The sequence below is a fragment of the Xiphophorus maculatus genome, chromosome 22 (genome assembly GCF_002775205.1).
Source record: "Xiphophorus maculatus strain JP 163 A chromosome 22, X_maculatus-5.0-male, whole genome shotgun sequence".
Classification (NCBI taxonomy): Eukaryota; Metazoa; Chordata; class Actinopteri; order Cyprinodontiformes; family Poeciliidae; genus Xiphophorus; species Xiphophorus maculatus.
In genome coordinates, this window is record NC_036464.1 from 3,876,433 (window position 1) to 3,892,577 (window position 16,145).

At 40.1% G+C, this 16,145-nt stretch overlaps 1 protein-coding gene across 1 annotated transcript in view; it reads left to right on the top strand.

Annotated features, from left to right (window-relative positions):
- The window catches only part of LOC102220745 (heparan sulfate glucosamine 3-O-sulfotransferase 1-like), a 32,041-nt gene extending 16,114 nt beyond the window's left edge, over positions 1–15,927 (top strand). Inside the window, exon 2 of the mRNA XM_005795171.3 lies at positions 12,881–15,927. Coding sequence (XP_005795228.1) covers positions 13,053–13,994 — 942 coding nt within the window. The 5' untranslated portion in view covers positions 12,881–13,052 and the 3' untranslated portion in view covers positions 13,995–15,927. The remainder of the gene's footprint in view (positions 1–12,880) is intronic.
- Positions 15,928–16,145: the final 218 nt, after the last annotated feature.

Consider the following 16,145-nt stretch of genomic DNA (forward strand, 5'->3'; position numbering starts at 1 on the left):
ACCAAACATTTTAAAGGGCCTGCTTCATCGCTGCTGTTGTCTCTGCATCGCTATCAGGCACAGTTACAAAACAATCTCGTAACTCCACAGATACCCCGTCTCTGATTCCTCTTACTCCCCCATTAGGCCCTGTGCTGCTGGGTCCACAAACTTCTCTAATTAAGAATTGGTTTCCGGCAGATTCGCACATAAAAACGGCCGCTGCTGCAGAACCCCGGGTGATAAAAACAGTTATTGGACCCACGACCTCTTTTGCCTCTTATCTCCCATAAACTCTTTAGCTGGGTTTACAGGGCAGCGGAGGCAGTGGAACGAGCAATAAGCCTGAGGGGAATCGTGAGCAGGACTGATGACTTATTCATGAACAATGGCACAACAAGATGGCACCGATAAAACAGACAATGAGAAGTCCTTATACTGCAGTTTGCCGTAGTCCTGTTGACTAATCTATGACTGCTCATCAGTTCTGCACGCAAAAGGATACAGAGTGCATGAGAGAAATAAAGAAATAATAAGCTACACTCATTAGCTTTACCAGGGTACTAACTTAAGCTCTGGGGTTTAGCATTACTCTGGCTTAGACAAAGCTCTGCTTTGCTATTAGAGTCACCCTGCTGAAGTGACATGCTGTTTTATTCCCTCTATCTTCTTAACCTGATTCTGTCACAGTGCCAGATCCGCACATGAGTGGATACTGCCATTAAGTCACAGACGGCTCCTTGCAGCTTTATAAATGAGTGAATTATTTACATGTTTCTTACTTAACTACCATGCTGTTCTTCTTGCATGCCTTGAATTAAGGTTAAACCCACAGTTTGGACATTGATTGGGTCTTTTAAACGGAGGGCGAATCTTTAGAAGTGTCATGTTCGCCGCAAAGGCTAAGAAGGAGGAGAATAAAACAACAAAGAGCGGTGTTCTGTGCTCCTTGGAAATATCGGCAAACAGAGCCTTGATGCCTGCAGAATCTCAGTTCTAAGGCAGATGTTAAACCCAGCTGGCACGGGAGTTTTCATCCGCTCTCGGGCAGAGTTTCAAGCTTGCGCAGAGGAAAGCTAAAAACAGCTTAGTGCCACTCGGGCAGCAGTGTGGAGTCCTTGCAAAAGCTAATGCTGTAAACAATTAGGAAGCCCACGAAACAGAGCCACAATAGGTGGAACTGGGATGATTTGCATTCTGCCTTTCTCTGCCCACTGAAGCCTCTGAGGTGCTCTCTTGCCTGAGAGGCAGAGCATCAGCACGGGGAAATGGAGCTGCAGATTGTTATTATAGATAAACACTTCTTTTACAATCTAGTTTGCCCTGCAAGTAGAAAATTACAAGGCTGTTTCTCAACAATGAGCACAGAGGGGACCGATTTTATTTGCCTGCATGGTGCAAGTGAGTACGGTCACAATGACGCTCAGAAGTTATTGGACAGCTCCGGTGCATTGTTAAAATTCTACAGGAACTCAGAGGTGGCTTTAGTTGTATTTTTCCACACAAATATACAGTTTGTTAAAATTAAGAATGTCAGAATACATTTTCCTGCCTTAGTAATGTATTACTTGTATGCAAAATATTTTAAACAGAAGTAACATACGGATGAAAGACAGCTCTTGTTATTGTGAAACTGTTTTTGTCTGACAGTAAATGTCTAAACTAAGAACAAAGGATGCAGAAAACATACTTTTCTAATATGACAAAAGATGCCAATACAGTAAATGTTTAACAATTACAATTTGTGTTTATTTTAAATGATCTGTAGTAAATGTAGAATATTCCAGCCCAGGTTTGATCCGTTTATAGATCATCATGTGTTTTTAGGTAGTGCTGTGCAACACAAATAATACTGAAGATTTCACCAAGTAACGGCTTCAAGACTTCATGCGATACTTTCTAAGAACATACCAGTTACTTTGCTGAAGCTTTCATGAAACTTTCCAAGCACTTCCATTCAATTTAAAATAAATTCACTCATACCTTCCAGAATTGATCAGTTCTGTATTTTCCCCAAATTCATCAGGTACTCATTGGATTGTACTTAGTCCATTTCAGAATCTGCCAGGTACTTTCCTGGAACCTTCCTAGGACTTACTATGTACTTTAATCGATTTTACTACATACTTTCATGGAATGATCTGGATACTTTACCAGGTGCTCTAGATAACATTTCTAAAACTTACCAGGTAATTTACCAGGTCCTACACTGAACCTACCATATGCTGTCAAATTTAATAAATTAGAATATTATTCAATTCAAATTCAATTAAAAAATATTTTATTAATTCCAAAGGCAAATTAAATGTTGTTATAACTCATTAATTTAGATTCTTCAAAGAGTTAGTGAAATTGCTGTTGGCTGTGGACAGGAAAGATCTTCTGCAGCAGTCTGTACTGCACTGAATCTGAAGAAGCCTCTGACTGAAGATGCTTTGCCTTCCCAATGGAATATTGGGGATTTTTTCTTATAGCTAATGAAAACACTGCATTTAAGAAAAGAATATCACATCAGACCAATAGAAAAAACTTCAACGTATAATCAAGTGAAAATACTTCCTTAAAAAGCTTAATCTAAAAATTTGTGCTAAACTACTTTCTATACACTTCATAAACGTTTCCAGTGAAGAAGTTGATCAGTTCCAGAAAACCTCTGCTAAGGTCCAGGAAAATTGTGTAACGTGGCATATCAGTCCTGGAAAAGTGTGCAGGGAATATATTTTGTAGTACTACCATATTGTTTGTCCAAATGTCAATCTATTTCGATCCTATTGTGTAAACAAACCTGTAAAACAGGCGCTTTGCTTTAGGGTCCGCTCATTCTTTAACACAACAAACCGGAGCACCACCCACATCACTGCAGAGGAGGTTCCAGTCTGTCCATCCATCTCCTGCTCCAGCTCACCATGTATGTCTGGTAATGTTAGATATTAACCGAAGCAGAAAGGAACAAAGCATCTCCTGTGAGCAAGAGAGACTAGCAGAGCAGCAAACTGATTATTTTTCCTACTCATTAAAACAAACTATTTTTATTTTTTATTTAGATTTTTAGCATGTAAAGTGTGCAGGAAGTCATATCAATGTCTTTCTCATAGTCTGACAAACTACTAACCCCAGAATCTCCAACAAAATATTTCTTTACTGGTATCTGATATCCACTAAAAGCAGTAGAAAATATTAAATGGACTTTCATGACTGGCTTAATTGCCTGCTTTCGATAAGCATTTTGATTAAAACAATGACTTTGCAAGTTTTAAACTTAGCACAGATGAACGACTGAGTCACCACAGTCTCTGATCCTGCTGATTATGTTACAATCAATGACCAGCATGCAAGGCGACAACTTGAATTACTTATGCAGATGAGGTAGCTTGATACTGAAAATTCCCCTCCAAGGTCAAGGTTAGGGTGAGAACTACATCCCAGAAATGTACAGCTGTCACTGTTGGTCCGAGACGTTCCTCATCTGCATATCTCACAGGTACGCTTCACTGATTGGTCACTCACATTCACCAGAAAAAAACAAACAAAAAACTTTTATTTCTGCGTCTAATTTAGAAGTCCAGTCTGGTTAGTCGCTGGCCACAGCAGCCGGCCTGCGTCTCTTTATTTAGTGTTTGGAAGTAATTCCCCGCTGCTACTGGTTTGGTTTCCTCTAACTTTTTAACGCGCCAACATCGAATGCAAACATTTTGCTCTCCTGTGGGAAGCGGTTACGAGTTAAATACATTATTACTAGCTCGCAAACTGCTGCCTTGTGTTAAATCAGTTCAGCTCTTGGCAGACAGCGGTGCATCGCAGAAGGTTCGAAGACTAAACCTGGAGTTCTGCAGTGTTGAATACATATTTGTGATGATTAAAAAAACCCCTGGCAGATCTGAGCAGCAATCCTTCCAATTGGGTATGTATGTGCCAGAGTGTGAAAAGATTTCCAAGTTACGTAGGATCGCATGCACACACCAGCTGTAGTTTAGGGGAATGAACAAAAGATATCTTAGTTAATACCTTTAAACCTGAGAACACACTCGTGATATTTGCATGCCTTAGTTAGTATGTATTATGCAACTGCATTGGGAGAGAAGGTGCCTAATTTAAAGCAACCGTGGTATTTTGCTGTGTGGCTTTTAAAAGATTATACAGTACAGTGACGAAGAAATGCTTACATACACTAAATGTGCATGGATATAATAATTTATGACTTAGATTAAATTCAACCATTTTTTTCAGGATTGAATGATTAGTCAATAAATGGTATATTTTTAAAAACATTAATTTCCGTAATTCAAGGATTCGAGGAAATTTTGAATGCTTGTGGCACTGACTCATTACACAATGTGTAGTATTTGGCAGGACCTTCATATTATTTAGCTTCACCTCAAATTAACAGCTAAATGATGAATGCTCAAACAGGGCAATAATCTCAAAGAAACTCCCAAACGTACTTTGGAATCAGTGATGTGTGGAATATTCTTCCTTAAGTCCCAAACTCAATTGTTTAAAAATGTAGGACTATACTTAAAAGCTGGCTTTGTTTCAGGAAACTTCTGACAACAACAGCATTTGTCATTTCTCCAGCTAGAATTATGCATGAAGTTTGATATTGGCTTTAAAACGGCATGCGGCTGTGCAACATTTATACAAATTTGATTGAGTTTTTGTTAATACAAAAGAGCCTGTATGTATAATTTTAACCTTGAAAATATAAGATTAAAGGAGTGGTTTTGTGTATTTTCCAGGCATTTGGTGCCATTTCATAGCAGAATCAACTAAATGTTACTTTCAGGTGTTATAATGACTTAAAATAAATTTGAGTTCTCAGTTTGATGCCTTGAAATTGGGCCTCTGTCTCTTTAAGAAGCTCCTACTCTTTCCAACACTTTGCCTTCACCATGAGCATAATGCTCATCCATTATGCCATTTATGACTGTCCTTAGGAGCATTTGACTGAGAAGTTGCTCCTATGATGAGCTCAGAATATCTGCAGCTCCACCAGGTATTTGCAAAGTGCTGCTGCCGCTAGTCTGGAGGAAATGTGTGGAGAATCAGAGGCAGGAAAATTGTTTTTTAAAATTTTGTTGCATAGTCATAAAACACAACAAAAGATAAGGTGAAATACATTATTAAATGGCCAAAATAATATGACATTCATATGTATATAAGCTTCTCATCAGCACATATATACTCTAAACATTCTTTTTCTTTAATTTGCTTATGTCTGTAACGCCTCAGTCAGTAAATCATTAAACTATTTACCACATCAGCCTCATTAAAGATTAACCACCATCCTCGCAGTTCATTACACGATGCCCTGCTTTTTATTTCATAAAGCAATTCATCCATAATGCATGCGTACACTGCAGTGTTCAGGATGCCTGCGAGACCCGAGAAACACAGTGGATTTCCAAAGACCCACACTAAAGTTGGTGCATTTGTTTTGATTACGTCCGCATTTCACAAGCCTTCCCTCTTGTGATAACCGGCGGAGTAATTACTTTACATGGAGAAGATCAGACTCATTGTGCGAAGCAGGGAACGTACGATGTGGGAAGCACGATAAGATTTACAGTAGCATTAAATTGGCAAGATAAAATTAGCTTTATCTGCTGCGCTGAGTGGACGGCGATGCGGCAGACAGCATGGGCGCTTTATCAGAAGTGGCAGGTTGAATAAGGCTCATCAGGCCGCTCTCTGATTGAATCCCCTCTCATAGTCTGTTGTTTCGGACGGGTTTCACCGATTCAGTGTCCCTGGGATCGGTCTCCTCCACTCGTCTGAGGGATCTGAGCAACTTGGCTTTTTTATCTGCAGAGAAATGCCTACAGGGAAAGCAGACAACATCAGCTGATTTCCTCAAATAAAACTGAGAGCATTGACGAATGCCATAGCTAAACACGAGGAGCTCCGGCCAAAAGATTGCTCCAGGGTAACCATGCCTGAACAATGACACATTTAAGCTAGGTAGCTACAGGGCTGTTGCCATGGTGAGATTCACACCTCTCTGTGGTTTTGGTTTGACTCATCTGATTTGTATTTATATCAGAAAAACCGAACATCCTCATCCTGAGTATCATGTTAAATCGCTTGAAATTTTTGTTTGTTTTTGTTTATTCAAATTTTGCTAATGCTGCATAAACATATATTTGTTTATGAAGCACATGAAGTCGGGTGCTTAATGCTTGATGTTTGCACAGATGGCAGTGGGCAGAAGGACTGGTAATTGGAATAGCCTTCCTTTTACACAGCGAAATAGTCTGCAGTGACAAAAGTAGCTAAAAAGAAAAGTATGCAGGGAAAGTTTAAATCAGCGAATGAAAGATCACAGATAAGCAGCTGTAATTAGTGCCTGAGGCCGCTTGTTTCTGGGTGCACCAGGAAATGACACATTGCACCCTCTTCAAGCATGGTAATGAATGCCTTAGCTGACATGTGGGTGTGACTTGGGTCATTGTCTTACTCATACACGCCACAAATAGCCAAATATTGCTTTCCAACAGTGCTGCTCTATAATATTTTCCCACTGAAACAACGGAAAATGATTCTTCCTACTTCAAGTATCAATAGTAAATCTATGGGAAATTTGTGAATTACAGTCAAGTGAGCTGGTTTGCTAGAACTTGCAACAACAAAAATGTAAGGACAGAAAAGAAGAAAGAGAGCAACCTTTTGGATGCTTGCAAAAGATCTAAAAAGTGTGGAGTGTAAATGAATTCTGCCCCGTGTTATTCTGCTATTAGGGCAACAGTTATTTATGCTTTAAATGGAAAAATGTTGGACGGAAAATGTATCACCTCATCTCCATGTGTTAACCCAACAACAGCATCACTCCATATGTTGGTGCCCTGTTTTAGAAGGATATGACAATTCCTTGATTTTATCTCAATGTATTTTAAGATAATATTACCAGAAAACCAAATCTATGTTTTATCAGCATTAGGGTTAGGCTGGTATCAATAGTGTTTGGTTCAGTTTTTCCAGCAGTGGTTAAAATATTGAGCAATGTATTTAAAGAAAACTGAAATTAGTCTGAGATATTCCAACCACTAGGTGGCCCCAGAGGAGAATATTTCTAAGATTCATCAGCTGTTTTCAATCAATTGTAGAGTTCATGTAATCTTTAAATAATTTTCTTTACAAAACTTTTGGAAACATTTTAACCTGCTTGGAAACAAGATGGGTTGTTATGTGTCATGTAAATCAAAGTAAATGAAGCAAAACTACTTACTTATACCTTTTAATTAGTCGAGTCATTCACACAGCAGTATTCCTTTACATGAAGAGACAAAATATTATATATTTGATTCATAATCTAAGGTTCACAATATAAGGTTCTACTTTATTGTATAGCTATATTGTTTATTTTTATTTTAAAAATTGTTTTCCCTGCTTCTTTAGTACAAGAGATCACCAGGTCTTTGAGGTTGGAAGGGAAGGAAAAAAATCCTTCACTTTGACAAGCTGAATGTTTAGGTTTTTGTAATATAACCTGTTAAAGTGAGCCAGGAAGCCCACTGTAAACCAATATTCATCCATAATTTAAAGGCAGTCCTGTATGTGGGAGAGCTTCAGATGGATGTTTGTAGGTGGAAAATGTACTATGTGTTTTTTTTCCCTGCCAGCCGGCAGGAGTAAGAAGCTACGGAAGAGATGTTGGAGAAGAGGGGAAAGTGCAGGATGAAGGTGCTTGTGCATTTTGGTCCCAGGAGGCGGCTTATTTGGAGGAAGGGCCAGAGCGTCCGACAGGAGGTGACCTTAACGACGCTTTAAACCAGTGAATCAGAAATAACTAAAAACACAACAGGATTCAGGAAAGTGCAAAGAGAGCAAGGACTGCGCGCTGTTTTGATTCTGATAGCATTTTATTTAGTCCTGATGAAAACAAACCCATTCCCAGTTAACAATAGTTATTCATGTCTTATAACTCTTTAAGGTTTGACACCAGAAAAATGAAAAGTCCCTCATTAATGATTAACTTAATATATTGAGTAGAATTATTTGATTGATATTTATAAATCCCTTTCTGAACCTATTTAATAAAGATGCTCTTTGCAATCAAGCATTATTGGAATAATAATTATGTTGCGCTAACATCTCTAATGAGTAGTTATTAAAAAAAGAAAACTCAGCCGCTGCTTACAGTACCTGCTGCCAGCCACAGTTAATTTTCCGTGGTGCTGAATATGAATGAGGAATAGTTCTGCAGACGTATAGAAGAGGTTGTTTGGGTTAATTAGAGGGAGTGAGGCTTCCTGTGGCGTCTGGAACCTCTGCAAGCCTTTCTTTTAGCCCGGAGTGATGTAACGGCTGCCTGTCGGCGCAGGCTGCAGGCAACTCTGCTGCTCCACTGACTGACTCCTTAAAGTGGTCAGCAAGTCGGCCTCTAGTGTGTGTTGGTGGTCAAGTGGGAATGAGGTACACGTTTGATTTTGGCATCTTAGTGAACAAGCATTTAGAGTCCATTCATCGGTGTCCAGCAGAGGGTGGATAATATCCCATGTGCGAACAGCAGGAAAGCATCTTGAGCATGAGTGGATTCTTAAAGGACTAATTTGTGTGAGGATTAATTCAGGCAAAGTGTGGTCTCTGCTCCCTGGCCCCTCACTTCCAGTGTAATTAAACTATGTCAATCGTTTTGCAAAAGAAAAAGAAAAAAAATCCAGCATAATTCTGTAAAAATGCTTAAATCATAATAAATATATACTGTTTTCTTTATAACTGACCATACAGGGGATTATAAATGTGTGCAGATCTTTGTTGATATTCTTTGGATGTTGTAAAAACACAACTTTGCAATTGCGGTGTTTCTACTAAGTAAGAAATTAATTTAAAATCACACGTGACGTGACTAAGCTTATCCACATGATAAGTCGTTAAAATCCTGACAACAACAGATGGAAAGAGTTACATGATATATATTCATAATTCAGCCGTGGTGCTAGCCTTCATCGTCTATCATCCATCGCAGGAAATGTTGTCGTCTTGTTGAAGTGAAAAAGCGGCTATGTATGCGATGTTTCGGGGAAATTGTAGTTGGCAATTTTACGCAACAAACTTAGGCTTGCAATAAAATACTTAAGACTTGACTTTGGATAAAATATTTTAGATTTGACTGAGAAAAAAGACTTTACTTTGAATGAAAGATGATAAACTTGACTTTAGACTTTTAACCAAAAACTTGAGACTCAAGATTTCAATTGGATTTTGGACAAAATATCCAATTTGGACTTTTTATGAAACACTAAAGACTTGGATTTTTGAAGTAAAGCCTGAAACCTGACTTGAACTTCTGATGAAAATGTGTGATGAAAGACTAGACTTGGATTTGCTAAAGAAATAATTAAATTTGACTTGGACTTTGGACGAACAACTCACGATTCAGCTTTAGAACTTGTCCTATAAAGAACTGGGAGTTGGCCTCCTTGTGAATGTTTTCCTCTTTTTTTGTTTTCTGTCCATTAAAATTTGTCACTGATTCTTAAGAGGTTTTATTGAAAGAATAGACAAAATCTCTGAGTTTCAAGTAAAGTTTTTCACTTTAATCTAAGTCATGGGAAAACAGCATCATCAAAAGTTCAGCATCCCTGCAGATCTGCAATATGTGTTTCATAAAAAAACATCACTGAAACCACACTTTACATCAGTTTATTTTCACCTTTCTAACCTCCTTGCCTGACTGTGTTTTTTTATGTTCATCCCTCAGTAGGATTAGAATGGTGCACCTCAAGAGTGCCTGAAGGACAAGTACAAGTAAAACATGCAAACCCCAGAAGCTTAAAAGTGCCTGGAGCTGAGATCGAAATCTACACTGTCTTTCTGCGCAGCTGCAGTGAGCCGCAACAAACCGATGCTGTATCCTAGTCACAAAACTCACCGGGGCCATATTTCTTCCCTGCCAACCTGTGCTGTGCAACACTCCATGGCTCTAACAGCGTTCGACGGACGCTCTCCTGGTTAGGGCGACTGTCAGATAACATGGCTGCCATTTGTCAAACGGAAAAGCCACAGCGATATCCAAAAAAGGCTGAATAAGGCCATAAGATCCATGAATTTGAAGCAGCAGCTCCTTCCAGGTGGTTCTCTGCAAGGAGGGGAGCAGGTTGGGGGATATTGGATGAGACAGAAAGCTCGTCTGCCTGCCTGGCTGCGGCCATTGGACTTGGCAGCTCTCTGCCAGGGAAACGCTGACAGGCAGGCGCGCCTGTCACGGCGCATAAGTGCCTCCTTGCACAACGCCAGGCCCTATAGGGCATGTCGGCTGCTCTGCGTTCAGTACCGTCTCACTCTCAGGCCAACAATTGAAGTGTGAAGAGAGGGGCATGTGTCATCACCGTTATATGGATGAAAGCCTCTGTAAGGTGAGAGAAAGGCCAGTGGTGATATCATAAGAATGCACAGCGCTCGTTGGCACGCGCGTTCGTCACAGAAGCTTAATTAGAGGAACGGCTTCTGTGACTAAAATGCACACAAGGCAGAGTTTTTCTGCAAGCAGAGAATTTATAATTACACTGGGTCAATAAAAGCAACATAAGTGCACAGATTTCAGCAAAAATGTTTCATGCACACTTCACGAACTGCTGATTCTCTTTTTATATAATTTATGGAAAGACGCAGATTGAGGGCCTTCCTGCTTTCTCTGGGACTTTGAAGCTTCAGTGAGAATTAATTTCAAATACTCAAAGCATCAGTCATGGGAGGACAATGACTAATGTACCCGGAATAACCTGAAAGTTATCAGCAGTGAACCTGATGTTACACTTTGTTAGCTCGCAGGTCACATTGGCAAGACGGATGAGCTTTACGTTCAGTTTTCAGGTGATTTGTCACACTCATAAACTTGTGACATGCCAGTTTTCTGTGACATCTCTGACTTCTCACAGTCCTGGGGTCATCACTGCAAACTTTGTCTTCCACATCATTTACTTTTGACATCTCAAGTGTAGTTATAACTTATAACCCTGTCGTTATGGAGGGTATATTTATATATATATCCAAATGTCGGAGGAGAACGCTGTACTAAAATGTTATACTTCTGAGTCGGGTTATGTTTTCTTATTCTTGTGCTGTCTCTGAATGTGAGTGTTCATATTTTTTGTAGCTATTGGTTAAAAAAGTAATTAAAAATTGTAGTTATAATTATATATACCCATGCAACAACTTTGTTGAATAGGCTTAAAGAAGACATTGTTTTTTTGTATAAATAGTGTGAAAATGTGGCTTTAAAGTCTTAAATAAATTAAATATCTTTAATAGCCATAAAGAAAAACATCCAAAGACTAACACCTATAAGAAAGACTAAACATTAAAAGTAGTTAAACTATAAGGTTTTATTTTATTTAGAGGTAAAAGGAATTGAAAGCTTGACTCCGTTTTAGATTTAAACCACAGAACGCCTCAGATTGAAGCTACTTAAAGCCGTTTCTCTTCCGGGAACTTTGTTGAGTTCATGGCACCACAGACACCAGAAAGCTAAAAATGGGTCAGTGGTCATGACCTTAAAGATAGGTAACAGCACATCGCATCACCAACACTTTGAAATACCAGGACCTTTTAAATAAAAATCTGGAGGCCTCTGCCAGAAAACGGATGACCTTTCTGCAGCTGAATTCAAAACATATGGCTACATCAACACAGAAATGATTTACCACACACAATCAAACTAATGGTTGCACCAATGACAGTGGAAAGAATATTTTCTTCATCTTATTGTTAAAATATTCTTTTAAAGAAATTGCGTTTCCTTGAATTAAATTGTTGCTTCCAAATAAAGATTGTGTAATTTTAAAAAAAAACAAACCTTTTCCACATCTTCACCACAGTGACTTACATTGTTACATGTTTTTAATAAAACCAATACTGAATGGAAACAACCTTGAAATAACGTTGGCAAATGTTCAGTTTCTCCCCTGCAAATACATGCTGGACGTTATCCGCTGGAACGTCAGAAAAGAAATCAAATTATTCTAAAAATCCGGTCAAATTTGAAGTTATTTCCTCCTGAGCTGGCCCATTTTGAAAATGTGTTTTAAGGATTTGTAAGCAATTTCTCTGCAGCATTTTGGCGGAAGGAGAACTGTCTGCTTGGTGTGTGCATCCCTGAAAGAGTTTTGTGTGGCGCTCAGAAAGAAAAGATTACCTCACTGTGACCTTTGCTGTTGAAGCTAGGTGTTTGCGTAGCTTGGCCCGGTTGTTTTGACTAGCTCAGTGATCGGCAGCTAGTCTCTTGGCTGGTTTTCCATCAGAACGTATCAGTGGACCTTTGTTTTTTAAAATTAATTCCTTGGCATTAATTCTTTGACAAGTGTCTATTGAAGGCAAATTATAAAATATTTAAGAAGCCCCGTAGAAGTATATCTGAACTCCAAAATCCAAGGTGATGGATTAAATTTTTCCCAAGGTTTTCAAGAGGTTTGGAGCTCCATTAGAATTCATATTTAACACCCCAAATCCTTCAGCCTCTCTGTTTGCTGAATTTCATTGCCTTGCTATTGATCCCTCTTGACACGAATAGGAAATCAAAGTCACCTAGCTGTGGAAACTTTTCTTTTGGCCTTCAGCTACACTTGCATATCTGAGACAGATTTTCTGATGAGCTGTCTGGCTAAGTGTTTTTCAGCCAGAGAAATTACAGTATCAATTGAAAGTGACTTTATAGAGTGAGGAGGAAAAAGCAGATGTGAAGAAGGGGGAGGAGGGAGCTGAGAAGAGAGTAAAAGACCGACGATGTGAGATTATCCCTTTGAGACGCAACACTTATGATAGACATGGATTGTATTTAAGGCAGGATTGCTTTTTCAGGGGAATGAGGAAAGTGCCATTTCAGTATAATAAAGACATTCATTCTGCTTCATATGCCTGAGTTCTGAAAGCCTTTTCTTCTTCTTTTTGTCTTTGTTCCTCTCCACAGATGTACTGCGGACTGCCAATGATTTTTCCTCCTCCAATTCAAATTCAAAAGCAGGGAAAGTCTGCATTTCTGACTTCTTCTGTTCTCACTGAGCGCCGACATCTCGTCTGCAGCTAAACCGCTGTCTTAGTTCTCCTTTATCACACCAGTGTTCACTCATCCATTCATCCCCATGGCTTCCTTTCTGGTATCATTGCTTCTGCTGGTTCTCCAGACGTATGCTGCCCCATCTGAGCTCATTAAGGCAGGCTTTGGTTCAGCCCTGGACAGCAAAGACCCTGATCCAGTACCACCAGTCAATGTCTCTGAGGATTCCACTTCATCCCCACCACCGGGAACAAGCAAGCGGACCCCACACAGCATCATTATTGGCGTGCGAAAAGGGGGCACCAGAGCGCTGTTGGAGATGCTTGACATTCACCCTGAGGTCGCTGTGGCTGCCACTGAGGTTCACTTCTTTGACTGGGATGAAAACTATGCTAAGGGTCTGGAGTGGTACCGTGACCTCATGCCGTACTCTTACCCTCATCAGATCACGATAGAGAAAACTCCGGGTTACTTTACGTCACCTCTCGCACCAGAACGCATCTGCGCCATGAACTCGTCTATAAAACTGCTGCTGATCTTGAGAGACCCGACCGAGCGGGTGATCTCTGACTACACCCAGGTGTACTTCAACCGACTGGAGAACCACAAGCCGGTGCAAGCCATTGAGAACCTCTTGGTACGCAACGGAGCCCTGAACATCCGCTACAAGGCGATCCAGAGGAGTCTGTACGACGTTCATATGCGCAACTGGCTGAAGCACTTCCCCCTGGAACAGATACACATCGTAAACGGGGACGCTTTGATCCACGACCCCCTGCCAGAGCTTCAGAAGGTGGAGCGATTCCTGAACCTGCCTCCGAGGATAGTGTCCTCCAACTTCTACTTCAACCAGACCAAAGGGTTTTACTGCATCCGGAGTGACGGACGGGAGCGGTGTCTGCACGAGTCTAAGGGACGTCCTCACCCGTCCGTCAACAGCACCGTTCTGCAGCAGCTTCGCTCCTACCTACGGGAACACAACCGGAACTTCTTCAGGATGGTGAAGCGCACCTTCAGCTGGCAATAAGAAACCTACGTCACAAACTGGACTCTATCGAGCCGAGACTAAATGAGGAAAAGAAACAGCACTTTACACATACATGACGGAAGTCCTTTGAGGAACCTCTTATTGATTACTTTTGTGATCTGGTTTCAGCAAAACTGTTCTATATTTACACATTGAAGACAAAAAAAACTGTAATTACAGACAAATGTCAAAAGAGAACTTTCAGGTTTATTTCTTTCTGTGCTGAAAGCATTTAGCTTGTCAAATAGCAGTGAAAATGAGTTAGCTAAACTGATGAACTTTTGCCCGACTTTCTTGTTTGATATTCTTCTTGTTCTTACGAATAAACTATTGTTTTAAAACGTACAGGAAAATGTGTTTTTCCCCCCCCTATCTTCATTTCCAAAGTGCCTGATCTCACCAGCCAGTGCTATTCAGGAAGCGTGAGATATGGGCAGAGGCATTACAATAAGCCTTTGATTTGCTGTGGTGCAAGGTAGACATTAATGCAAGGAAATGGGTACCCTGGAGCAGCACTTTAGTTGTACAGGAATCACTAATAGCTTTGGACATTGAAGGTGGCCTGCGCCCGCAGCTAAAGTCAGATCTTCACAGTCAGCAAGCTGGAATCCGCCAGAGCTTCTGTTGCATTCTGCTGCTGCGTCGCTCAACAATTTGCACAGGTGTTAAATGTGGTCGTTAAATCATATGCCCAACAGCCCTGTAAATTATTTACAAATGACACTGTATCTGCATTGATGCTTTTCCTACATATTCTCGCTTTCCTGAATTGCGCAAAGCATGCAGTTTTCCCAGAAACAGCTTGTCGTCGTCTCCCACAACAAATAGACAGGGGTCATGTTTCTTTCATTGATTAGACTTTAAACAGCAGCCAAAGCTACAGCTCCACTGGGATCTGATATTCATGTGATCTCGCTGCTCTGTCTGCTGGAATAAGCACTGGTCCCCTCCCGAAGGCAAACAGTCATTGATGCTGCACTGAATCCATATCCTGGGCTGAACATGGGAGGGGGTGTAAAGCCATGGGCGATATAGAAATGTGCTGAATATAATTACATTAAGAGTCTAGTTCAGCAGTGTGATCTGGGGTTTAGGATTGAAATTAGTTTGGAAAATTATACTGTACGAGTAGACAAATTTTAGCGTGATGACAATTTAAAAAGCTAAATGTAATCATTCTTAAATAATCTTGCTCCGGGACTTTTCTCTCATCTGCTCAACAGGGGGCACTTGAGCCCACTGGTACGTTTTACACAAAAGATGGCTTCAGACGTGCCTAGTTGTGCTCCCTCCTGTTGTTTCAGATAAAGGTGAAGGGCCTGGGAGAGTTATTCTGTGACCTTGGCTGATATGTTCTTTGGTATGTGCAGCCCAGCTGCTCATCTGGGAGATAAAGCGACTAGTGGTATTCCACACACATTACCGATCATTCCCAGGGTGCTAGCGTGGCAACGCTGTGTTTTCTGTTCCCCAGGTGGGTAAGAAAGACAAAATGCCATGTTTGGTTTGCACCAGGAGTACGCAGCACACTTTTAGTCCTTTTGAATTCTCTTTATATTGAAGGAGAAGCTGGGTTTGCTTTCTGAGAGGTGCAGCACGCATGTCAAATGATCTGTTGAGTCAATCATTTCAGCGAATCCTATAAAGTTCATTGTATTGTTTGGTTAGAAATTGTCATCCACTCATCATCGATGTGCTCAATTTTAATTTGGGGCTTTTAATTGTTCATTTGAATCGTCTTATTTCCAGAAAGAGGCTGAATATCCAAAAGAGCAACTTCTCTGACCCAAACTGCCAGAAAATCATACATGCAGAGATGCAACACTGACACTTTTATAAATCCATCTATATAGAAACCATTTATACAGTATGTGACTTTATAAAGGGTTTTTTATGGTTTATTCAACAGATTCCTGGATGATAGCATGGTAAGATACTAACATACTTAATGCATAATAAAGGTTTTTCTGACAACCTTCTTTTGAAAAACTATTCTAAATTGAGAACAAAATAAACAATAGCTCATTTAGCCCCAAGAATAAATCATAAAACTGTAGCGACACATTTTATTTTAATATTGTGATCTTAAAAACAATCTTCATGAAAAGCTAACAGGGACTGAGGGAGCTTTTAAAAGTTGTATCAAAATTG